Source organism: Primulina tabacum, chromosome 4 (genome assembly GCF_025594145.1).
Source record: "Primulina tabacum isolate GXHZ01 chromosome 4, ASM2559414v2, whole genome shotgun sequence".
NCBI lineage: Eukaryota > Viridiplantae > Streptophyta > Magnoliopsida > Lamiales > Gesneriaceae > Primulina > Primulina tabacum.
In genome coordinates this window covers 13,528,585-13,555,534 of record NC_134553.1, presented here as the reverse complement: position 1 = coordinate 13,555,534, position 26,950 = coordinate 13,528,585, and the positions used below count along the sequence as shown (strand labels likewise).

The window sequence follows — 26,950 nt, the reverse complement described above, 5'->3', positions numbered from 1 at the left end:
CAGAGGGTCGAATGCTATATGGGTGATTGTTGATCGTCTTACGAAATCAGCTCATTTCTTGCCTATTAAGACTACTTTCTCCATGATTCAGTATGCAGAGTTATATATCCGGGAGATCGTTAGACTTCATGGCATTCCCGTTTCTATAGTGTCTGACCGAGATCCTAGATTCACTTCATCATTTTGGAAGAGTCTACACTCATCTATGGGTACAAAGTTGTTGTTTAGCACAGCTTTTCACCCACAGACAGATGGTCAATCCGAGAGAGTTATCAAGATTTTGGAGGATCTCCTCCGTGCATGTGTCCTTGATTTCTCCGGGAGTTGGGAATCAAAGCTACCATTGGTGGAGTTTACCTATAACAACAGTTTTCAGTCGTCTATAGGTATGGCTCCATATGAAGCACTGTACGGTCGTAAGTGTAGATCGCCTATTCATTGGGATGAAGTAGGGGAGAGAGCAAAATTGGGTCCGGAGATTGTGCAGCAGGCTGCTGATGTAGTAGTTAAGATCCGTGATAGGATGAGGACTGCTCAGAGTAGACAGAAAAGTTATGCGGATCAGCGAAGGAGAGATCTAGAGTTTGCTGTTGGTGACCATGTTTTCGTGAAGATAGCACCGATGAAAGGCGTCATGCGGTTCAGGAAGAAAGGAAAGCTCAGTCCGAGATTCATTGGACCATTTGAGATTCTCGACCCAGTTGGGACGTTAGCTTATCGTGTTGCTCTTCCGCCGAATCTGGCCGGAGTACACAACGTCTTTCACGTCTCCATGTTGAGGAAGTATATGGCGAATCCATCGCATGTTTTGAACTTTGAACCGTTGCAACTCACTCCGAACTTGTCATATGAGGAAAGACCGATGCAAATCTTGGACAGACAGGAGAAAAAGCTTCGGAGCAAAATAGTCAAGCTTGTGAAAGTCAAATGGCTCAATCATTCGGAGGAGGAAGCTACGTGGGAATCTGAGCCGGAGATGAGGAGTCGTTATCCCGAGTTATTCGGTAAGTTTTAATTTCAGGGACGAAATTCCTTTTAAGGGGGGTAGAGTTGTAGAACCCGAAAATCAGATTACGTATAAGCCATGCATAATTGCTACTATTTAAATTAAAAAAAGAATTTTTAATTAAATATATGAAGTGTTTAAGTCATTTTAAATAATTTTAAATCATGATTATTTATTTTAAAAGTAGAGGTTTAGTTTTATCTTTTTAGGGTAAATACGCGAGGCCGGACCGGAGTTTGGAGATTAAAGATAAAATTAACAATAAGAAAGATATTCCTAAATTTAATTAAGTCAATGAATAATTTAATTTAAAGAAATAGAAGGTTTTAAGATTTATTAAATTAATTAGAACTAAGTTGTTAAATAAATTCTTTTAGGTTCAAGATTTAATTAAAGCTTAAATTAAAATGTGTAAACAATGGAGGATGAATTAATCTAGGTATAATATATTCAAAAAATTAAACATAACATTTAAATACTTAAATTTAAGTCAAGCATGCCATACAAAATTCTAAGCAAGATCTTTAAACTAAATTAAATTGTTAATGCATTAAAATATATAATGAAGGGTTAATATCTTAAACAATAAAAATGCAAGGATTAAATAAGAATATACCATGCGAATGAGTAGCAAATTCGGTGAAAACCGTATCCCATTTCTAAAGTGATAGGTAACTCCCCATTCAAGTCAATTTTAATTGTATTATATGGTGTGTTCATCTCCCCATTTTAATGCACTAATTATAAGTAAATTCAAATACAAAATACACCTTAATTCTTTTTTAATCTATCATGCTAGCAAATACACGAAATTATACGGCAAAAATAAGGACAAGACAACGGCTACAAGAGGGAGGAGAAACAATTCAAAACCAATCAAATTCTCACTTGTAACTCCTAACTAAATGCATATTATGACCCCTTAACACCTCCTATATCATACACATTCATCCCTAACATCACTTACACACATATGCTCAAAAATATCAGAGGAAACCAGCTGATAAAATTCGTGAACAGCAGCAGGAAAATTAAGAAAGAAAAGAATCCTCAACTCCGATTCCGTCGCGTCGTATTGTCGTTTTGATTTGTTTTTCTTCAAAACAAATTCCAGGCATGTATATCTTGTTTCTTTGCTCTTCAATCAAGTCCTATAGATATGTTTAAACCATTATATAAGCAGGATTCAAGCAAGAAAACGAAATTGAAAGCAAGATTCTTTTAAAAATTCTGTACAGGCCTCTCGGCCATGCTGATATTTTTTTTGTTGCTGAGTTTTGATGATTTCAGGGGGTTGCTTCGTTTCCAGGCACACATGGAGACTTATAGGCATGATTTAGAGTGTGTTAGGGTGTTATTGGTTCATTGTTTTACGTCCATACACCCACAAACGAAGTATTGACAGCAACAATTTCATCAAGTTACAGATTGTGTCAAAATTGTGTTATTTGGTTGGTTACAGGGGGTGTTCGAATCCTGGCTGCCCTAGGGGCCATAGACATGGTTAGAACCCTACCTTAACATGTCAAGGGCGTGACCAAATCATCCTTTCAAAGTTTGGTTCAAGGCTTCATCAGATTCTTACATTTACATGGAACATGTCCCTCGGTTTTAAAGTTTCTGAAATCTGTAGGAGTGTGTTTTGGTTTTGGGGGTTTGAATGGATTGTGGTTGGCCTCTAGCCCATAGCCATGGTTCATACAACACTCCATCATGTCTAGATCGAGCCATGGTCAATCAAATGGCCACTGGAACGGCACAAGACAATAGAACAATTCGATACATCTCATTGCACAGGATTGAGTTCTCGGTTGGTATGTTTCTGTTGTCCTAAGTGTTGGCTTGGGATGTGTTTGGCTTTTAGCCCTTAGCCATGGTCTAAGCCATGCCTTAGGATGTTGATAAGAGTCTTTGGGTGGCGGTTCAAGCCCTTGGTCATAAAATTTCAGAGTTACACCTCAGATACACAAGCTGCTCCTGCTGCACGTTTGACAGCAACTTTGGGTCACGTTTTTAGTGCTTGTTTGAGTTCTTGGTTGGCTTATAGCCCATGGCCTTGGACTGGACATTACCTTAATGAGTTAGGAAAGTCATGTTTTTGGCCGTTTGTGATTTGGTCGAGCTTAGAGGTCGTACGAGAATTTACGGCGAAAGGTGCCAAAATGACTCTCGAAAGAGTGTTTTATGTTTTTGGATTCCTTTCACCTATTTTCGTTTTTACAGCTATTATGCATATTTTTTTTTTCAGTAGGTTTGGGGTATTTTAATCATGGTTAAACGTCAGTTTAATGTTTGTTCGGGTTGGTACAAAGCCATGGTTAAAAATCAAGTTATCGGTTCTAATCGTCTCGTTTTTGGTTTTATTGTTAAGTTTTTGTCAAGTTAAGATTTATTTCATGTGTCACATATTAGTAGTAAGTCGCAGCAAGCCTGGGAGCGATCCAACTCATCCGGTAAAAATAAGGTTATAATTATATTACGTGCATAAAAATATAAAATGTTTATTTTTGAGATATATGATATATGTCTTGTGGCCACCTTATGCTTATGGGTTTGGAAGTCGGTAGGAACAACCGAGGACCTCTCCGCCCGGTGACTTACGACCGGTTTATGATTATGTATGGGTACGGACATCCAGTCCAAGGGCTGTGATTGATCTCTACCGCCCAGTATACTGTGGTTTAGTCTGATCAGGCGCTTACGCTATGTTATGGGTCACTTGCTTAGAAACATTATCTCTACCAGAAAAAAAATTATGATATGTTATGACAGAGCTCTATTGAGCAAAGCTTTTACGTATGAATTTTCAGATATGCACGTAACTATAATTATTCATGATACGATTTTCACCGTACGCTCTACGATACTTTATTTTTATGATGCATGCGATTTTATGATATATTTACTTGTTATTCACGATATATACATGTTGAGTCTTTAGACTCACTAGACTTGATTGTTGTAGGTATTGATGAGGTCGAGACCGCGGGCGGAGACCAATGAGCGATCTTGGGACAGCAGTAGTAAACCCGAGGACCTCATGATTTAATTTATGCACCTTTTATTATTCAAACTCAGTTTTAATACGTTGGATTATTTTTAAGTTGACGTTTACGTTGAATTATTTTTAAATTGTTGGTTGAAAACAATATTTGCTTCCGCTGTTATTTTAAAGTTAAAATTATTTACATGTTTACTTTAATTAAATGGGACAAGATAATTATTTATTTAGAAAACTTTTAATAATTCCGCAAAATTACGAATACGAAATACGGGCCTGTACATTTAGTGTCAACATACATAGGAGTCAGTGCATTGTAGTCGGGGTTTCATCACTCGTATATGAGTGTGGATATCCTATGTGATGTGATGAGTTAATATTATTAGGAATATCTGGCCAGACTACGAGATTTGCTTCAGGGTAAAGTGGATTCGACCAGGATATATGTGATGGAATGAATGTATAATATGCTAACCATAATCTACTGGTTTTTGCAAAAACTATCGTTAACACCTAGGGAATCATGGGGTGTTGCTACTAGATGCTCTTACCATGATTATGTAACGACCCTCACTTACTATACTTGTTAAAATATACGGAATATAAAATTTTTATCTAATTAAATCTATAATTCTTAACTTTTAAACTAAATAAATACATACGCATCGTTTCCGAAAATTTTCAATAATTAAACCTGAAAATTCGAAACTAATAAAGAAAAATAAACAATTCAAATAATGATTATTTTGAGGCGTAAAGAAAAATTCACGTCAACGCCAATAAAATATTCCCTACGAACCAGCAAAAAAGATAATTTGTTCCCAACCATAAGAAAATGAAATAAATCAGAGTACTAAATCATTTTTAACACGCATAAAACTCATAAACTGCAAGGCCAACGGATGTACACTGCCTACTGTCCGAGCTTGCCAATTGGTCATCACCTCCAGCCTCCTCAACAGTGTCATCTGCATCAATCAATTCTAGTGATTCTAAAGATTCAATATGCTTAAATTGTTAATAGTAAATATTGAATAATAAAACCATGAAATTTAAACATAATTTATATGTAAAATAACTTGGGAATAAATAAATACGACGTGAGTTTCCTGCATAAATAATTTCATAAACGTGCTTATCATAACATAAACATAATCATTTTGCGTAGGCTTCATCTAATTGAAATGTGACACCATAACATAATTTGTTTGATCAAACTAACACTACAACGTTTGGTCAGTAATGATCACCACAGCCCTTGGACTGGATATCCACTACCAATCATAAGATAAGTTAGAAATGTTCTTTGACATGTTCTCTGGTTTCCAAACCCGTACATGCATAATTTGGTTAGAGGACAACATACATACCTCAAAAATAATATTTTTGCATGTTATATTTACACCTGACCCGCTGCGACCCATTATAACTTACAATTCAAAACATCCCATAAACTTGTATATTAACCGTACAACTCTCGAATTAAATAAAACGATTTGTGACATATACTCGGGACTCGACTCAACCTTGACCAGAAACCTAACACACTGTCCATAGCCTTAGAGTCACCTCTGGAACAGCCCCAAACCATCTCGAAACAAAACAAGCAACTCTAGGCTCTATTCAGCTTCTTTTTGACGCGTTCGGGTTCTATATGGCTCCAAACATACCACGGCTCAAACCAGCCCTAAACCAAGCCTTATACCGTGACCTTAGACCCTAACCAAGCCACTGATATGGTTCTTACCAACTCAAGTCACCCATGAACGCCATGGAGCAGCCGGCCGTGAAATGCCCTTGCGCGCTTCCCGTGCGTGCTACCCCTTTTTGTCTTCAGCGACTTTCCTACCCTACCAGCCCATAAACGACCAAGAACATACCCACCTTGACACCCTAAGACACATTCCAGACCCTAGCCAAGAGCCCTAGCCCAGCCCGAACCTGCCCCAACCAGCCGAACACCAAAAACAGCCTCCATGCACACTCTGCAGCAACTTGCGCTCCGCCTTTCCTTTCGAGCGGCTAGAACACTTCCAACCCTTGAAGGTTTGATAAATAACATCTAAACACATTCTAATACATCCTCATACACAGCAACAACAACCTGAACGATCACAAAGCCTATACATCAAAAACTCATGAAATCTTGATGGATCTTGCGCAGAAAAATTTCAGCATGCAAATTCATGTTTTGATTCAAATCTTTCATGTATAAATTTTTTTTTCGTACATAAATATCATCCAATAACAGTATATAATAAGATTTATGCGTAAAGAAAGATTAGAACATGCCTTTGTGTATAAGCGCTCGAATAAACGATCACCGACACGAAGGAACGTAGAGGATGAACGGGGAACGATTGCTAAATGTTTTTACTTAAAAAGACTTGCAAAAATCCCACCAAAGTATGAATGTAGGAGTGGAGAAGTGGTGGAGGCTGCTAGGGAGCCAAAACCCTAGAATTTTCGTGCGCACGCGCGTGTTTATAAAAATTTTCTTGATTTTTTAAACCCTGCAAACTTAATTAAATGTTAATCTAAAAATTTAATGAAGCATCAAATAGTTAATAAAACATTAAACACCATGCTCAAGAATTATATCATCTAATTTTGAAATTTGCTAATAAAATGCTTTAAAATTTATTACTTCACCTAAAATTTAAATTTTATTTTAAAATGCTAAAATTCATAAATAATTTAAATTAACTAATTTATTTGGCTTAAAATAAAAATTTAACATTTAATTTTAGCACCTTAATCGTCACCGGTCTCACCTCCCCGACCAAGCATTGAATATTCATCTGAAAACTCAACTCAAGAAATACAATTAAATCTCATAAAATACACATGTAAATATTTAGAATAAATTAAACATGTTGAATGCATCATTTAAGTCATTTAGCTTAATTAACTTATTAAATTAAGCATGTGGCTTACGTGTACTTTTTTGGGCAATACAGATTCAATGGCTGCAATCATAAATAATTTTTGACATTCTTATTATCAAGGGGTTGATGTATAAAATGAGGCAAATTAGGGTAAACTCGTATAAGGGACACATATTGTCTCGAATCACATTTATTTTTCACGACTAGTTGTATCTCTAAACCATTGTAGGTCACACAAATATTGATTTATGTGTTCTCATTGAGATGATCAATTTCAAGGAGTTGAATTTGGCGATTAAATTTTGATGAAGATCAAATGTATGGCTTGTAAAATGGTATATAAGAGGGTTTTATATTTGAAAGTTTTGAGAGATAGCACGATTGCTAAAACAATAAGGATAGTAAAACTGCCTGAATTTTGTGAAGGTGTTCCAAAATTGACAGTTGCCAAATTTTGAGTTAGTGCCTAGTCGACTTTGATCGGGTTGACCATTGACTCAGTGGTTTCGAATAGTTGGATTCCTTATCATTATAATGAACTATTTACACTTGTCACATTGATGATATCTGATCGTCAATCGGGATCGTGAAGAAACCACGATCATGGATTGTTTGATAAATAGGCTTTGAGTATCCATGTAGATTTATCATTGATTCTAGAGTTTAGACTAAACAATACAATTCAAGTTGCAAAACACAACACAACAAGATTCGACAAAATCTCTCACCTCTCTCAATAGATTATCGCCCACCACATCTTCGCTTCTAAGAGAATTCTAGGTTTTTTTAGTGCAATCTAAGAATATGAACAAAATAATCAATCATGAACTTAATATTGACGATTAAAGAAAGGCATATTCCTTTTGATCGTTCATACGGAATTACAACAAGAGTTATATCCGCTTAAAAACTAGAATAGTTAGAGTCAAATGATTATTCATTAAAGTTAAAATTCGATAAAAACCACCTGTTATTGGATTAAAACTATACGAGTATCCAAGCTATTTTTGTATGACGAAAATAATATTTTAAAACTCCCGCTACGTTTTGAGCACAAGAAAGTGATACAACAACATAAAGATTTATGCAATATAAAATTTTATCTTGGATTAAAAATTGAGTATCTTGCAGATGGATTTTTTTCCATCAATAAACTTACATATATATATATATATATATATATATATATATATATCTTCCCCAAAACAAAACAAAAAAAATTGAGTGGAGTTAAACATATATTAAGATATCTTCGGGCCACATAGGGTTTATTTACTACAATACTTGTGATTTGCAATTAACTGGTTATGTAAATGCTAATTGCCTATCTGACGCACATAAAGGAATATCAAAAACTAGGTACTTTTTTACTTATAGTGGAACAATTATAAACTGGAGACCTAAAAAAAAACTATTTCTGCCACTTCATCATACCATGCACAAATAATTTCAATTAAATAAACTAGTCGAGAATGCGTCTGATTTAGATCATGATTATAATATAAAAGAGGAATATTGCTTCTTCTAATAAAAACGTGGTGACAATACAAGAAGAAAACGTGACATGTATTACACAAACCAACTGATGAATACATCAAATGCGATAAAGTGAAGCACATATCCTCAAAGTTCTTTTTCAATCTTGATTTGCAGAAGAGATGTGATATTTAAGTTTAACAAATTTTCTCAAGTGATAATATGACCGGTCTTACCACAAAATCGTTACCCACATAAAATTTTGAGAAATTGGTATACAAGATCGGAATGCGACTACTTAGAGATTTGAAGTTATACTTGCAACGATTGTAGTAATCCAAAATGTATTTTTTTTTCCCATGATTTTTCATGACAAGGTTTTGAACGAGGTAGTTAAAAAACAACGAAGGGTGTCATACTCTTTTTCTTTTGCGTGCATTCATTGGAGGACATCCAAGGATGAGTGTTATGATATAATGGATGTCAAGATAATAAAAAATTTAGGTGATGGCATAAATCGTAATCATATCAATTGATGTAGTATCATACTTATCATATCTAAGAATTTTTTGTACTGTCACCCATATAATTCTTTTGATACATTCAATTTTACTTGTATTTGCATCATGTTTTGGTTATTATTTTAATTTGTTTTACAACACATTCAATTTTATATAATTCATGAGACTGTCCCATAAGGTTATATCATATTTACAAATCAACAATTTGTCAGCCCCAGCGCGGGCTTCGACTCGAAGGATCAACGGGTTTTTTTTGTCCCACTTACTGTAACTTGAGATAATAATATGAAATTAAAAATAAAACTGGAATCAAGATTTACGTGGAGATCTCCTAAAATTTATTAAGGTAAAAACCACGGGTAAGATGAAAAGAATTCCACTATAATATTTTATGGTGTACAACCACTCACTGTGTTTCTAAAGAGAATACACACTCTCTTAATACAGGAGAACAAACACCTCACACATATTGTAGAACTAAGCACTCAAATGTTATAAGATGTGAGAAAGAACTCGATGAAGGATGATTGGAATGAGGGGAGTTGAGCTTTATTTATAGAGCTCGCTCAATGCGTATTGTGACTGTCATAAATATGACAACCACAGACTACCATCTGCCAACCCCCATCCATCATTTATGACAGGCACAAAATACCATCGGCCAACCCCATCCATCAACATTAATTGCCGAAATTTCTCCAACTTGGAGATTTGATTGTGAATCAAACACATCTCCACATATCTATTTAATCTTGTCATTCCGCTGCTTACGTTTCTGCTAGGCCACTTGAAGCCTATACTACTCAAACTTGTCGATGTCTACTGTCTTAGTCAAAACATCAGCTATGTTATCCTTTATATGGATCTTCTTCATATCCACATTTCCTTCTTCTACTACTTCCCACACAAAGTGAAATTGAACTCCAATGTGTTTAGCCTGGAATGAAAGGCTGGATTCCTAGCGATGGGCATGACACTCTGACTGTGATAAAGAAAATAAACTTTTTCTTGTTTGTGCCTGATCTCCTCCAATAACCTTTTAATCCATATTTCTTCCTTGCAATCTTGAGTAGATGCCATGTATTCTACATCTGTTGTAGATAATGACACAACTGTTTGCAGCTTTAAAATCCAGATTACTGCTCCTCCTGCAACTGTAAACACATAACCATTAGTAGATTTCCTCTTATCAGGATCATCTGCATAATCTGAATCGACATAACCCCTGAATATAAAATATAATCCTCCATAAATAATGCAACATTTGAAGTACCATTAATGTATCTAAGGATCTTCTTAACAGTACTCCAATGCTTTCGTCCTGGATTCGCCATATATCGGCTAACTGCTCCCACTGCTTGAGCAATATCCGTCTTATACAAATCACGGTAAACATCAAACTTTCCGCTGCTGTTGCATATGGTACTCAAGACATCTTCATCCTCTCTGCTTCAATGTTAGGATACATCTCGGAGTATAACTTGAAGTTAACAGGAAGAGGGGTCGACATTGGCTTACTATCTTGCATGTTAAAGCATTGCAAAACTTTTTCTATATAATTTTTCTGGGAAAGCCAAAATTTTCTATTACTTTTGTCTCAATAAACTTTCATCCCTAGAATCTTGTTTGCTGGTCCTAAATCTTTCATATCAAATTCTCTAGTTATCTTTGTCTTCAATCCTTGGACCTGATCTTTGTTGGGGCCTGTTACCAACATGTCATCCACATAAAACAACAAAATTATATAATCATCACCAAACCTCTTGAAATATGTACAAGGATCTGCACTCAATCTGTTGTATATAAGGATCATGATATAGGAATCAAATAACTTGTATCAACACATCGGCTCCTGTTTGATACCGTATTGAGATTTGTTCAACATGCAAACCAAGTTCTCTTTGCCATTTTTCGCAAAACCTTATAGTTGGAGCATATTGATTTCTTCTTCAATATCTCCATGAAGAAATGTCGTTTTTACATTTAGTTGTTCTAGATATATGTTAAACACCGCATACAATGCCAACACTACTATGGCTGTTGTAGCCTAACCACATGAGAAAATATCTCATTGAAGTCAATGCCTTCTTTTTAGCATACTTTTTACCACCAATTTAGCACGATACCGCTCCACTTGGTTATTGCCATAACGCTTGATCTTATATTCTCATTTGTTACCAATGGATTTTCTCTCTCATGGTAGTGTAACAAGATCCCAAGTTTTATTCTTGTTTAATGCCTCTAATTCTTCATGCATTATTGTCGTCCACATGGATACGTCTGATCTTCGAGTATCCCCATGTAAACTCGATGGCTCACCATCCTCTGTTAATAGACAATATGCAATACTGCTTTCAGTGAATGTCACTGAAAGCAGTATTGCACATTCACTGAAAGCATTATTGCATATTGTCAGTGACATAATTTGAAAGCTAACATGGTGATCTTCAGTCTCGAATTGACTGCCTCACAGTGGAAACCTCAGACTCAACATATTTTTGTTCTTCGTGCTCAGGTACTGCTTCACAAGTGTAACGCCCCGAAAATTTTAAAGTCCACGCGAACCACATGCATGCAAATTATTAAATTCTCCTGTATTTTAATTAAATGATTTAATTGCATAAATTAATTATGTTGTACATATTTGCATGTTTAAAATGTATTTTCTACATGGTTGCATTAAATGTATTTTTAAAGGATATTCGAGTTGCGATCGAGGACGGAGACCGATGGCTGAAAAATAGAAAATGTTTTTATTGGTTAATTGTTTTTTTTATTATTTAAAATATGGGTGATGATTTTTCTTATTTTTGAGAATAAAGGGTTTTGAGGTGATTTCATACGTCGGGACGTAAATTTTATCAGTGTTGAATTTTCAACAAAAATACGAACTTTTTAGCAACCCGGCTATTTAATTCACAAATTTTATTAAATAAAATATTTTTTATTATTTAATTAAAGATTAATGGGTCTAATTTGTATGCTTATTGGGCCTAAGCCTTGTTTAGTGAATTAATTACTATATAATACTCAAAATCCTCCCCATTATCACACAATTCTCACGCCTCTTTTCTGAAATTATCTCTCCCAAAAAACACTTCCAAATACACGGCACACACCTACAATATTTTGGAAGGAAAATTCAAAGGTTGCGAGGCACAATCAAGCCAAGGTCTTGCTCCGTTCTTCATCGCCAACGTTTATTCGTGCGTTTAAAACGCAAAGGCACGCCATATTTCTTTCTTTCAAACATCTATCACATCATAATATTTATTTGCTCATGATTTGAAAGAAAACATGACACACGATTTTATTTTCGTAACTATGTGCATATAGGTTTCAAACTTGTGTATTTGATTCCAAAATCATGTTTTTATGTTGTAAAAGGGGCTGCCATGAATTAGGATGATATAGGGCATGTTTTACACGAATTTAAGGGCCTAAACTCATGCACAATATGCTGCACACACACAAGAACAGAAGCTGAGACCATAGGGAACTTTCGGAACAAGAACAGAAAGTGTGTGTATTCAGGTGGTTCGGTTTCTTTGCATGGGCCTTGGGGATTGGTCAGGGCTGGCTGGGGCTCGAGCAGGGTCAGAGGAGAGGGCCTGGTAGAGCCCTATGGGGCTAGGACTCGCGCAGCATGGCTGGAGAGGAGACCCCGCTGGATGGGACTCTTCTCGAGGGAATTCTGTTGTAGCCGAGAATTTCTGGGGGATGGTTCGGTTGAGGGCTGGGTTAGGTGGTCTTGACGGTGGCTTAGGATGGTTCAAGGAGTGGTAGGAAGGGGCAGGGCTCGTGGGGGCTCGAGCAAGAGCCCACGAGAAGGAACGCACGCACGCAAGGGGGAGGGGGAAACGCGCAGGCTGTTCTGATTCAGGTGCTTCATGCGCTGGTTTCAGGACATGGGTTGGTCCGGGCTGGGGCTAGGCGTGGTCCAGGGAAGGTGAGGGTCGTGTGGGCTCGGTGGTGGCTCGGCTGGAGGTGTCCTAAGTTGGCTAGGAGTCCTAGAAGCACATGGAGTCTCACGCACACGCACATACAAATTTTGGGGCGACTTTCAGCAAGTTTTTGAGCGGGTTAGGTTCATGATTTTGGGCTGGGCTTAGTCAGTATGGTCCCTAGGTGAGTTGGCTAGGTTTTGGCTTGAGGCGGCTCGGGCGTGGCTCGAGTAAATTGGGAGATGGCTCGGTGTGTTCGATAAGGTGTCAAAAACGAAATTAATAAAGCTAAAATTGAAATTATGGGTCCATGGGGGTGGCTCATGACTTAGAAGGGTAGAATAAATCTTAAAAATGTTATGTGTAAGATTTGGGATCAAAATAACGAGTTTTGGATTTATTCAGAATTTAACCGCCGCACGAAACGCTAATTAACGAGTTAATTGAAACGCCTAGTTTTAAGCCTTATAAAATTATGAAAAATTAGTGTTAAGCTTAAATAATTGTTAGAAGTCTAAGTTTTTAATTTGGGAATTTTATATTAAGGTTTGGTTTAATTCGGGATTAAAACGCGTTAATACGTCTTATTTAAAAATTAAATTAAAAGTCCTCGATTTAAGCTAAATAAAAATATGAAAAAATTCATATAGGCTTAAATAATTATTTGGGACATGTTAGAGTCATGAAATCAAGATAAAAGTCAAAACCGAGGAATTTTACGTCTAGGGGTAAAACGGTCTTTTATACCTAAAAATTAGTAAACGTCATGGCAGTGCCCTGAATGCTGTTTTATGTGCTAATATGATTAATTTTTTTATAGTTATGGATGTTTGTGGAGGTTTATATGTTAAAATGATATTTTAAATGTTTAAGGAATTTTAGATGGTTATGATTTAATATGTAAAAATGTTATTATACATGTTTTGAGGTTAAAATGTCATTTTTAATTATTTATAAAATGTTCATGATTAAATTATGATTTTTAAATGTCTATTTGATTTTTTATGATTGAGGGAAGATATTTAAAATACATGTTGCATGCTTGGTTTAAAAATGAAAAATGCTAATATTATTCATGATTTTTCTAAAGTGATGGGAATGATAAATGTTGAAGGAAGTGAAGTGATTGTGACTAATTCGTTAATGATGGCGATGTCGTGAGGGTGATGGTTCCAGTGGGAGCCCGACGATCGTGTTTTCATTATTGCGAATATGAGGTTATGAGGATATAAGGTTTGAGGTAAGAATGGGAATATCGTGAGGGGAGAAGGTCTCAGAGGGAGCCCATTTATGGGAGAAGGCCTCAGAGGGAGCCCCGACGATCGTATTTCTATTAGATCATGATAGGACAAGGCTCAGTTGACTGGTGAGAGTGTCGCTGATGTCCCCGCCGCCCAGTACTGCGGTTACATGTAGATGGATCTATCGACTTTTGAGGTTTGAGGAAAGTCACAATTAACGATCTGAATTCAACAAAGGAAAAAAAAAGGAAAAGAAAAATGTTTATGATCATGTTAAAAAGGTTTTATGTCATGTCATGTTGAGGAAAAAGGAAAATGTTAAGGTTTATGTTATACATGTCCTGAAAATGTTTATGCTTAAGGTTGACGCATCATTATGAAAATGTTTCTACTTAAAGTTCATGCATCATAAAAGATTTACGAAAATGTTCATATTTGAAGTTTATGCATCTTCATGAAAACGATATTTTAAGTACAAATATTTTTCACTGTTATATGTTTACTGTATTACGTATTACTTGCTATAAAGATGATGGTGTGTTGAGTCTTTAGACTCACTAGGTGTGATGGATTCAGGTGAGTTTGAGGGAGGACTTGACGGGTGATTTGACTGGACTGAAGGCGCACACAACCCGAGGACCAGCGCTTCTACTTTTTCAGCATTATGATTTACGACTCATGATTTACGTTAAGGATTTTTAAGATTATTCATTTATGCTTTTTGAGAGGCTTTTGAGAGGTTTAGTATGGGCTATACTTTTCAAATAATGTTTTTAGGTTGGTAAAATGTTTGACGATTTTATGCTTTAAAATATTTTCCTTTGGATTTTTAAATAGCAGTTGGATGTTTATTTTTAAAATGATGTCAAAAATATTTTATGGTTCGGTCGATGCTAAGTGAGGTTTAAAAAAAAATTCTAGTACTTTTAAAGCAATAAAAAGAGCAGACATTTCAGTTGGTATCAGAACAATGGTCCTGTAAAGGGTTGTGCCACCATCAGCGCCAGAAATATCAGTCGTCAAGCCTCAATTTGTAAGTTTACATGCTTTATATGATTTTATGATGCTACCTGCATAAGTAAATGGCTTATATGTTCACGTCACATGTTTAATAGCTTTATGATGATAAATGTTTTATATGATCTGGAATTTTTATACATGATATGATATGAAATAAGAAATTATTTTATTTTAACGCATGTTGGCTTTGTGATGGAATTGAATTATGTTGATTTTTGGGTTTTAGCATTGACGTTCTATTTTTGGGCTATAAGTTAATCGTGAATATTACGAATGCTTTGGGACACGTAGATTTTCTAAGAAAATATTTATGATTCGTGGTTACTAGTTGAATTAATTTTTGGAAATTACTCATAAGTAATAATGATTCGAGGATTTACAACGACTTTGGGAGTATAGAAATGTATAAATTGAGATTTTAAGTTTTGACAAAAGGTAATATTGGTTATAGAAATTGATTTTGAGCAAATAAGTTTAAATTTATCGAAATTATGCTATGGGAAAGCTGTAGAAGAAAATTAAGAATGCCAAAAATTTATCGGTTAATTAAGGAATTTGGGGACTAATTTAGCAGTAAGCGATAATTTGATGGTTTAAATTGATAGAAATTTTGATGATTTAGACTTTTAAGAATATTCAGAACCTTGGGATATCCTGGTTTTAGTGTTATAAGGAATGTTAATCAAGGGTTTTTAAGGATGAATTGATATTAGGCTTGAAAAATTTAAGCGTTAGCGGAGGCGTTTGGGATTTTAAGATTGGAATTTGATAAGTTGATGAATATTTTGGGTACAAAATAAGGAAAATAATATACAATAAGTATGATCATCCATCTTTTAATATTGGGAATTGTAAGAAAAATTGAAATTCGAGGTTATGATAGTAATAGCACTAAGTCATTTGGGTCTTTTTAAGTTGCAATTTCGAAAATAAGGATTTAGAAGGTAAAAACAATTGGGATCAAGGAGACGTAAGGATATTCTAGAATTTAAGTTTTATCAGAATAGCGTATCGGAAGCGTGGATTTTTGGGATACTAGAACTAAGACTAAACTTTAGGTTATTAAAGATAAGCGAATTTCGAGGACGAAATTCAATTTAAGGGGGGAAGATTGTAACGCCCCGAAAATTTTAAAGTCCACGCGAACCACATGCATGCAAATTATTAAATTCTCCTGTATTTTAATTAAATATTTTAATTGCATAAATTAATTATGTTGTACATATTTGCATGTTTAAAATGTATTTTCTACATGGTTGCATTAAATTATTTTTAAAGGATATTCGAGTTGCGATCGAGGAACGGAGACCGATGGCTGAAAAATAGAAAATGCTTTTATTGGTTAATTGTTTTTTTTATTATTTAAAATATGGGTGATGATTTTTCTTATTTTTGAGAATAAAGGGTTTTGAGGTGATTTTATACGTCGGGACGTAAATTTTATCAGTGTTGGATTTTCAACAAAAATACGAACTTTTTAGCAACACGGCTATTTAATTCACAAACTTTATTAAATAAAATATTTTTTATTATTTAATTAAAGATTAATGGGCCTAATTTGTATGCTTATTGGGCCTAAGCCTTGTTTAGTGAATTAATTACTATATAATACTCAAAACCCTCCCCGTTATCACACAATTCTCACGCCTCTTTTCTGAAATTTTCTCTCCCAATAAACACTTCCAAATACAAGGCACACACCTACAATATTTTGGAAGGAAAATTCAAAGGTTGCGGAGGTAGAATCAAGCCAAGGTCTTGCTCCGTTCTTCGTCGCCAACGTTTATTCGTGCGTTTAAAACGCAAAGGCACGCCATATTTCTTTCTTTCAAACATCTATCACATCATAATATTTATTTGCTCATGATTTGAAAGAAAACATGACACACAATTTTATTTCGTAACTATGTGCATATAGGTTTCAAACTTGTGTATTTGATTCCAAAATCATGTTTTTATGTTGTAAAAGGGGCTGCCATGAATTAGGATGATATAGGGCATGTTTTACACGAATTTAAGGGCCTAAACTCATGCACAATATGCTGCACACACACAAGAACAGAAGCTGAGACCATAGGGAACTTTCGGAACAAGAACAGAAAGTGTGTGTATTCAGGTGGTTCGGTTTCTTTGCATGGGGCCTTGGGGATTGGTCAGGGCTGGCTGGGGCTCGAGGAGGGTCAGAGGAGAGGGCCTGGTAGAGCCCTATGGGGCTAGGACTCGCGCAGCATGGCTGGAGAGGAGACCCCGCTGGATGGGACTCTTCTCGAGGGAATTCTGTTGTAGCCGAGAATTTCTGGGGGATGGTTTGGTTGAGGGCTGGGTTAGGTGGTCTGGACGGTGGCTTAGGATGGTTCAAGGAGGGGTATGAAGGGGCAGGGCTCGTGGGGGCTCGAGCAAGAGCCCACGAGAAGGAACGCACACACGCAAGGGGGAGGGGGAAACGCGCAGGCTGTTCTGATTCAGGTGCTTCATGCGCTGGTTTCAGGACATGGGTTGGTCCGGGCTGGGGCTAGGCGTGGTCCAGGGAAGGTGAGGGTTGTGTGGACTCGGTGGTGGCTCGGCTGGAGGTGTCCTAAGTTGGCTAGGAGTCCTAGAAGCACATGGAATCTCACGCACACACACATACAGATTTTGGGGCGACTTTCAGCAAGTTTTTGAGCGGGTTAGGGTCATGATTTTGGGCTGGGCTTGGTCAATATGGTCCCTAGGTGAGTTGGCTAGGTTTTGGCTTGAGGCGGCTGGGGCGTGGCTCGAGTAAATTGGGAGATGGCTCAATGTGTTCGATAATGTGTCAAAAACGAAATTAATAAAGCTAAAATTGAAATTATGGGTCCATGGGGGTGGATCATGACTTAGAAGGGTAGAATAAATCTTAAAAATGTTATGTGTAAAATTTGGGATCAAAATAACGAGTTTTGGATTTATTCAGGAATTTAACCAGCCGCACGAAACGCTAATTAACGAGTTAATTGAAACGCCTAGTTTAGGCCTTATAAAATTATGAAAAATTAGTGTTAAGCTTAAATAATTGTTAGAAGTCTAAGTTTTTAATTTGGGAATTTTATATTAAGGTTTGGTTTAATTCGGGATTAAAACGCGTTAATACGTCTTATTTAAAGATTAAATTAAAAGTCCTCGATTTATGCTAAATAAAAATATGAAAAAATTCATGTAGGCTTAAATAATTATTTGAGAGATGTTAGAGTCATGAAGTCAAAATAAAAGTCAAAACCGAGGAATTTTACGTCTAGGGGTAAAACGGTCTTTTATACCTAAAAATTAGTAAACGTCATGGCAGTGCCCTGAATGCTGTTTTATGTGCTAATATGATTAATTTTTTTATAGTTATGGATGTTTGTGGAGATTTTATATGTTAAAATGATATTTTAAATGTTTAAGGAATTTTAGATGGTTATGATTTAATATGTAAAAATGTTATTATACATGTTTTGAGGTTAAAATGTCATTTTTAATTATTTATAAAATGTTCATGATTAAATTATGATTTTTAAATGTCTATTTGATTTTTTATGATTGAGGGAAGACATTTAAAATACATGTTGCATGCTTGGTTTAAAAATGAAAAATGCTAATATTATTCATGATTTTTCTAAAGTGATGGGAATGATAAATGTTGAAGGAAGTGAAGTGATTGTGACTAATTCGTTAATGATGGCAATGTCGTGAGGGTGATGGTTCCAGTGGCAGCCCGACGATCGTGTTTCCATTATTGCGAATATGAGGTTATGAGGATATGAGGTTTGAGGTAAGAATGAGAATATCGTGAGAGGGAGAAGGCCCCAGAGGGAGCCCCGACGATCGTATTTCTATTCGATCATGATAGGCCAAGGCTCAGTTAACCGGTGAGAGTATCGCTGATGTCCCCGCCGCCCAGTACTGTGGTTACATGTAGATGGATCCATCGACTTTTGAGGTTTGAGGAAAGTCACAATTAACGATCTGAATTCAACAAAGGAAAAAAAAAGGAAAAGGAAAAATGTTTATGATCATGTTAAAAAGGATTTTATGTCATGTCATGAAAAAGAAAAAGGTTAAGGTTTATGTTATACATGTCATGAAAATGTTTATGCTTAAGGTTGACGCATCATTATGAAAATGTTTATATTTAAAGTTCATGCATCATATAAGATTTACGAAAATGTTCATGTTTGAAGTTTATGCATCTTCATGAAAACGATATTTTAAGTACAAATATTTTTCACTGTTATATGTTGACTGTATTACGTATTACTTGCTATAAAGATGATGGTGTGTTGAGTCTTTAGACTCACTAGGTCTGATGGATGCAGGTGAGTTTGAGGGAAGACTTGACGGGTGATTTGACTGGACTGAAGGCGCACACAACCCGAGGACCAGCGCTTCTACTTTTTCCGCATTATGATTTACGACTCATGATTTACGTTAAGGATTTTTAAGATTATTCATTTATGCTTTTTGAGAGGCTTTTGAGAGGTTTAGTATGGTCTATACTTTTCAAATAATGTTTTTAGGTTGGTAAAATGTTTGACGATTTTATGCTTTAAAATATTTTCCTTTGGATTTTTAAATAGCAGTTGGATGTTTATTTTTAAAATGATGTCAAAAATATTTTATGGTTCGGCCGATGTTAAGTGAGGTTTTAAAAAAAAAAATTCTAGTACTTTTAAAGCAATAAAAAGAGCAGACGTTTCAACAAGAAATTTGACATTCGTTCGTCTTATTTTCCACCTGAAATATAATAGTTTTTGAACTCAGCGTGCCTTTGTAACAAGCTTGTGGAAAGTAGGATACCACAAGCGAAACTTTTTTACTACATCAGCATAACCCAAGAAGATACATTATCTAGATTTCGAATCCAACTTCGATATTTCTTAATCATTGTACAAAACATACACGGAACTTCCAAATGTATGCAAATGAGAATAATCAATCAGCTTCTCAGTCCACATCTCCATCAAAGTCTTCATATCCATCACCATTGAATGAGGACGATTGATAATATAACAAGAGATTTTAACTGCTTCTGTCCAAAATGACTTATCTACACCAGCAGTCCTCAACACGGCTCTTGTTATGTCCAACGAAGGTCATATTCATCCTCTCCGTTACTCAATTATGTTGAGGTGTGTAAGCCATCGTAAACTGTCTTTTGATGACCTCATAGTGACGAAATGCATCAAATTTGTCATTGGTATATTCTCCTCCATTGTCAGTCCTCAAACAATTGATTTTATTTTCAGAATCAAGTTCAACCCGCGCTTTGAAATCTTTGAAAATCTAGGAAAACATACGATTTCTTCTTGATTTGATACATCCAACATCTTCTAGAGAAATCATCAATGAACGAGAAAAATTATCTCGCTCCTCCTAAGGATACAAATGATGCTTGCCAAACATCCGAATGAATCAACTCCAATATGCTTTTTCTTTTGGCATTGGAAGTGCCAAAATTTAACCTGTGTTGTTTACTAATAACACAACGCTCACAAAATGGTAGTGATATTTCTGTAAGTCCCAGCATGAGCTTATGTTCTGAGAAAATTTTCAACCATCGTTCTGACATATGCCCGAGCTTTCTATGCCATAACATTGTTAATTCTTCTCCTGAACTAATTGATGCAACTGAACCAATTGATGCAATAGCTGGCTCTATCTATTTGTGTGTTTCTTTCAAAAATACATACAGATTTGTAGCAACTTTTTCCGTCTTCATAACTACAAGCGCACCATTCACAATATTCATAATCACGTTCTCGATACAGGTTTTGCACCTGATATCGTACAATTGTCCCAAGGATAAAAGATTTTTCATCAGTCCCTTCACATGTCGTATCTCTTTATGGAGCGAATGGTTCCATCAAACATTTTTATTTTTATAGTACCGAACCCAGCAATTTCTAAGTCATGATCATTTCTCATGAATACATATCATCCTAAGACTGATTCATAATGATCACACAATTCTCTCCGAGACGTCATGTCCCATGTCGCTCCTGAATCCATAATTCATATGTCACATAATTATTGTCTACCTTCTGCAAGTGTTGCCGTTTTGCTGAATAATATTTCACAACTGCCTGAAGTACTAGCCACATTTCCTTGAAAAATCTTCTCGATACTCGTACACTATTTCTTGAAGTTCCCTTTACCTCTATATTTAAAGCAGTAAATACTTTTCTTCTTATTTCTCGAATTTGATCTATCTTGCCTTTGGCTCCAACTGGAGTCACGGTCCATAAATTTTCCTCTTATCATCGGTAAAGTCTATGCCTGCGTCGAAGTTACCAACATATCTTCCTTATTCTTGAACCGACTTTCTTCTCTGAGAATCACAGTTAAGACATCATTAAATTTTAGAGAGCCCATAAGAATATTTTTGGTTAAGTTGATGATAAGTTGATAATATGAATCTGATAGACTTTGAAAGTAGAAGCTCTGCACGTTCATTTTCCTCTACTTTATGCCTCATAGAAGTGAGTTGGGCAAATAGAGAATTTAGTGTATTGATATGATAGGTCATCGATGAGGATTCCGCCATCCGAAGAGTATAAAGACTTCTCTGTAGGAAAATCATGTTGTGTAGTGACTTGACATCGTACATCGTTGTTAGAATATCACATATAACTTTTGTTATCTCACAGATACTTAACAGTACTTCGTCTGCTATAGTTAAGTGTAAATTGGCAACATCATTATCATTAATCTCATTCCATTTTTCATCATTCGTTATTTCTATCGGTCTATCTCCAATAGCCGCCAAGCAATTCTTCTTTCTTAAAACTACTTGTATCTTTATTTTCCACAGCATAATATTGCTTCCATTAAAGTTTGTTATCTCGTACCTGCCTGTTATTATGTCACAACAATTTAGTAGACTGGACAAAATTATCCCGCCTTAATAAAAAATCTAAAAAAAAAAAATTTCTGATGTTGAAGATCAGTCTAGACTGTAATCATATAGCATACTCAGAATTTTAAGAAATTTTAAACCAAAACTCTTATACCACTTGTTAGTCCCACGTGCGGCAACATAACATAATAATATGAAAATAAATTATAAAACTGAATATCGAGATTTACGTGAAAAACCCTTAAAAACTATTAGAGTAAAACCACGGGTAAGATGAAAAAATTCCACTATAATATTTATGTTACAATCAGTTACTGTGTTTTCAAAGAGAACATACTCTCTCTTAATACAAAAAACAATCGCCTCACAAATATTATAGAACTAAATATTTAAATACTTCAAGTGGAGAGAAAAAACTCGATGAAAGATGATTGGAACTGAGGGGAGAGATATGTCAACCTCCATTCATCAACATTAATTGCCGACAGGGTTTTAGATCCTAAAACTATGACAGAACAGCCTTTGATCGGTTACGATCAAGGTTATGGATCAAATCTATTGACCCAATTAATTGGAGCACTGACCACCGGCACGGTCCGAGTCTGGGTCCAACCCGGTCCCTAGCAAGGTCTCGTTGGAAATATGTATACGTCTAGTTTATTTAGATTTATTCTTGGTTGGAGGTTTAGTACAGTAGTTACGTTTCTGACTGAGGAAAATAGAAAAGGAGAACATATAAAATAAAAATTCATGGGAAATGAGATGAGCCCCAACCCAACCGACCGGAAGGGCAAAAGGGAACAGAGCCTTCTCAATCCAACGATACCATTCTAGGGTTCCCAAAATTTCTCGATAAAGAAGTCTAAATCAGGTTTGGGCTCCTTGTACATCGAATTCATAGCATATTTTCTGGAAAAACACTATGTTTTGGTCTTAATAATACTTGATGCGCGCGCGCGCGCACCCACCCACCCTATCAAACACACGCCTTACGATTCATTTATTAGTCAGTTCTTTGTTTTTGTGTCTTGTGAACTCGAATTTTTTTATTTTATTTTATGTTGCGTGATAATGTTTTACAGGATCCTGTTCTGCGTTTAAGACTTGAATTTGAAGTCAGGAATTGATTAGTTGTTTGAAGATAGATCCAATGGAAGAGCGGAAACCACGTAAATCCAGGAGGGATGCTTCTGAAAAGGAAGAAACGAAGAAAAAGAATCGTGATAGAGAAGATCGAAGTTCTGATAAAGACAGGAATAGGGGCCGGCATGAGAAAGAAAAGAGTGATTTAAGTAAGTACAGGGACAGAGAAATGCACAAGGATAAGCACGGTGAGAAGGACCATGAGAGGACGAAGAGGAGTCGGAACGATGAAAGAGTTCGAGGCAAGTCCAGAGGCAGAGATAAGGATGCTGAAGAGTTGGAGTTAGACAGAGAGAGGGAGAAAGTTAGGGATAGGGATAGAGATAGGGCAAGAGAAAGGGGAAGAGAAAGTGAGAAGCAGAGGGAGAGAAGGGGGAGGGAGAAGAAAAGGGGGAGGGACAAATACAATGAAAAGGATAAAAACTATGAAATGTCTAGGTTGTACAGCAGTAGTGATGATGAGAGGGACCATGGAAAACGGCGCAGGAAAGAGGAAGATTACAAAAAGAGAGATGATGAAGTGAGTAACAAGCAGAACCAGCATAGGGATGACAGTCAAGACAATGACCAACGGAAAGAAAGCCATGAAGAGTCAGTAGTCACTAAAGGAAACTCTCGGGAAGAAGATCTTGCTGAAGAACAGAAGAGACTGGATGAAGAGATGGAGAAACGGAGAAGGAGAGTACAGGAATGGCAGGAATTAAGAAGAAAGGAGGAACTTGAGGTGCAAAAACTTGAAGGATCAGTCAATACAGATGAACCCTTGTCTGGAAAAACATGGACCCTTGAAGGGGAATCTGATGACGAAGAAGCAGTCCCTGAGGAAAAATCAGTAATTGATGAGGATGAAACTGTCAAGCATGTTATGGAGAATTCCAATGAGATGTCCACTGATAATGAGAATGGGTCCATACCTGCATTGCTAAGTGAGAATGATCATGCTGCCGAGGATGATGAAATTGATCCATTAGATGCTTTTATGAACTCTACGGTGTTACCAGAAGTTGAGAGGCTATACAATGCAGGGGAGTCTTCCAACAACTTGGGTCCTGATGTGGCTCAAACAACTGAAAAACAGAACTCTGTTCAATCTAAAAAAGGTATGACTAAGACTATGGGAAGAATAATTCCTGGAGAAGATTCTGATTCGGATTATGGAGATCTCAAATATGACGAAGATCCTCAAGAAGATGAAGATGATGAAGAATTCATGAAACGGATGAAGAAGACTAAAGTTGAGAAGCTTTCTATTGTTGACCATTCAAAAATTGATTATCCTCCCTTTCGGAAGAATTTTTATATTGAAGTGAAGGAAATTAACAAGATGACTTCCGAAGAGGTCGCAGCATATCGGAAAGAACTGGAACTGAGGATACATGGGAAGGATGTCTCAAAACCTGTCAAGAATTGGCATCAGACAGGGTTATCAACTAAAATACTGGATGCCATTAAGAAACTAAATTATAAAAAGCCAATGCCTATTCAAGCTCAGGCCTTGCCTATTATAATGAGTGGGCGAGATTGCATTGGTATTGCTAAAACAGGCTCTGGCAAAACGCTAGCATTTGTTCTGCCAATGTTGAGACATATCAAGGACCAATCTCCATTGATGCCTGGAGATGGGCCAATTGGGCTCATTATGGCTCCCACGAGAGAGCTTGTACAACAAATCCACAGTGATATCAAGAAGTTTGCAAAGGTGATGGTTCTCAGCTGCGTGCCTGTATATGGAGGTTCTGGTGTAGCCCAGCAAATTAGTGACTTGAAACGAGGCGCTGAGATCGTTGTTTGTACTCCTGGTAGAATGATCGACATTCTATGCACCAGTGGTGGTAAGATTACAAATTTGCGCCGTGTCACTTACTTGGTCATGGATGAAGCTGATCGAATGTTTGATATGGGTTTTGAACCTCAGATTACTAGAATTGTCCAAAATACACGACCAGATCGTCAAACTGTGCTCTTTTCTGCCACTTTCCCGCGTCAAGTTGAAATTTTGGCACGCAAAGTGTTGAATAAACCTGTCGAACTACAGGTAGGTGGGAGAAGTGTTGTGAACAAGGATATAACGCAACTTGTTGAGGTGAGACCTGAAAGTGAAAGGTTCCTTAGGCTGCTAGAATTACTTGGAGAATGGTACGAGAAAGGAAAGATATTAATATTTGTCCATACACAAGACAAATGTGATGCTTTGTTTAAGGATTTGATTAGATCTGGGTATCCATGTCTCTCACTTCATGGGGCAAAGGATCAGACAGATCGCGAATCCACTATTGGTGATTTTAAAAGTAACGTGTGCAATTTATTGGTTGCTACAAGTATTGCTGCTAGAGGTTTAGATGTGAAGGAGCTTGAACTAGTTATTAACTTTGATGTTCCTAATCATTACGAAGACTATGTTCATCGTGTTGGTAGAACAGGACGGGCTGGCAGAAGAGGTTGCGCTATAACATTTATATCTGAGGAAGATGCAAGATATGCACCGGATCTCGTAAAAGCCCTTGAATTATCTGAACAGAGTGTTCCTGATGATCTTAAAGTGCTTGCGAATGGGTTTATGGCAAAGATTAATCAGGGGCTTGAGCGAGCCCATGGAACTGGTTATGGTGGTAGCGGTTTTAAATTCAATGAAGAGGAGGATGAAGTGAGGAAAGCTGCGAAGAAAGCACAGGCAAAAGAATATGGATTTGAGGAAGATAAATCGGATTCAGAAGATGAAGATGGAGGAGTAAGAAAAGCAGGTGGCGACATTTCTCACCAAACTGTCCTCGCCCAGGCTGCTGCTTTTGCCGCTGCTACCAAAGTTAATGCTGCTCCATCCCCAACACCTATCTCAGCAGCTCAGCTCACTTCAAATGGTGGATTGCCTGGTGTTCTTGGTTTGGCTATTCCTGGCGTATCAGCAGTGGTCCAGGGGACTGGACTGCCTGTTACCAGCAATGATGCGGCAGCTAGGGCAGCTGCTCTGGCAGCTGCCATGAACTTACAGCATAACCTTGCGAAGATTCAGGCTGATGCCATGCCTGAACACTATGAAGCAGAGTTGGAGATAAATGATTTTCCTCAAAATGCTCGATGGAAGGTGACACACAAGGAAACTCTGGGCCCAATCTCTGAATGGACCGGGGCTGCTATTACCACGAGAGGGCAATTCTTTCCTCCAGGCAAGGTTGCTGGACCAGGGGATAGAAAACTCTACTTGTTCATTGAAGGCCCTACTGAACAATCTGTCAAGAGGGCAAAAGCAGAACTCAAGCGTGCCTTGGAGGATATCACGTCTCATGGATTATCGCTTCCAGGATCAGCACAACCGGGCCGATATTCTGTCGTCTAAGAGCAAGTTTTGCTGGCCCAGATGCTGACAGATTTCTTTTTTCCATTGGGATTTTTTTAATTGAGACTTATTATTGGTGTCGTTAGTTGCCCATTTGTACTTTGGCTCCAGAAATTTAGATTATTTGTTGTAAGAATTCCTTATTTTCTTGTATTTTGGCAATCTTTTTCTTCCCTTTTCTCAATTTAAAACTCAGCGGTTGTTTCTTGTGCAATTGAATTTCCTGGTATCTATAGATTGACTGCTGACTCTAATCAATCGGTTTTCTGGTAAGAAACTTGGATTTTTTTTTTTATTTCTTATTTGGAAATGGAACCTTATTGGAGGTCTGCGGTTAAGTTTATTTTCCTTGGTCTTGATTGCATTTACTTTGCTGGCTTACTACTGTGTATCTACTCCGGATGGTCAGTAATCGCTGGTGCCACAGGTAAATTATCTTCCAGCTTGATTGGTTTAGTGTTGGAAATATTATTCATACCGGTTTAAGAATATGATATTGCAGACATACGGAGTCCTAGTTATT

At 36.6% G+C, this 26,950-nt stretch overlaps 1 protein-coding gene across 1 annotated transcript; it reads left to right on the top strand.

The window, feature by feature from the left end:
- The first annotated feature begins 22,626 nt into the window (after positions 1–22,626).
- Positions 22,627–26,618, top strand: LOC142543113 (DEAD-box ATP-dependent RNA helicase 45-like). Its single transcript, XM_075650157.1, has 2 exons — positions 22,627–22,821; positions 23,033–26,618. The coding sequence occupies exon 2, from the start codon at positions 23,101–23,103 to the stop codon at positions 26,425–26,427; it is 3,327 nt and encodes a 1,108-aa protein (XP_075506272.1). The 5' UTR covers positions 22,627–22,821; positions 23,033–23,100; the 3' UTR covers positions 26,428–26,618.
- Positions 26,619–26,950: the final 332 nt, after the last annotated feature.

Coding starts and splice junctions, on each gene's coding strand:
- LOC142543113 (XM_075650157.1), top strand. CDS start 23,101: ATGGAAGAGCGGAAACCACGTAAATCCAGGAGGGATGCTTCTGAAAAG.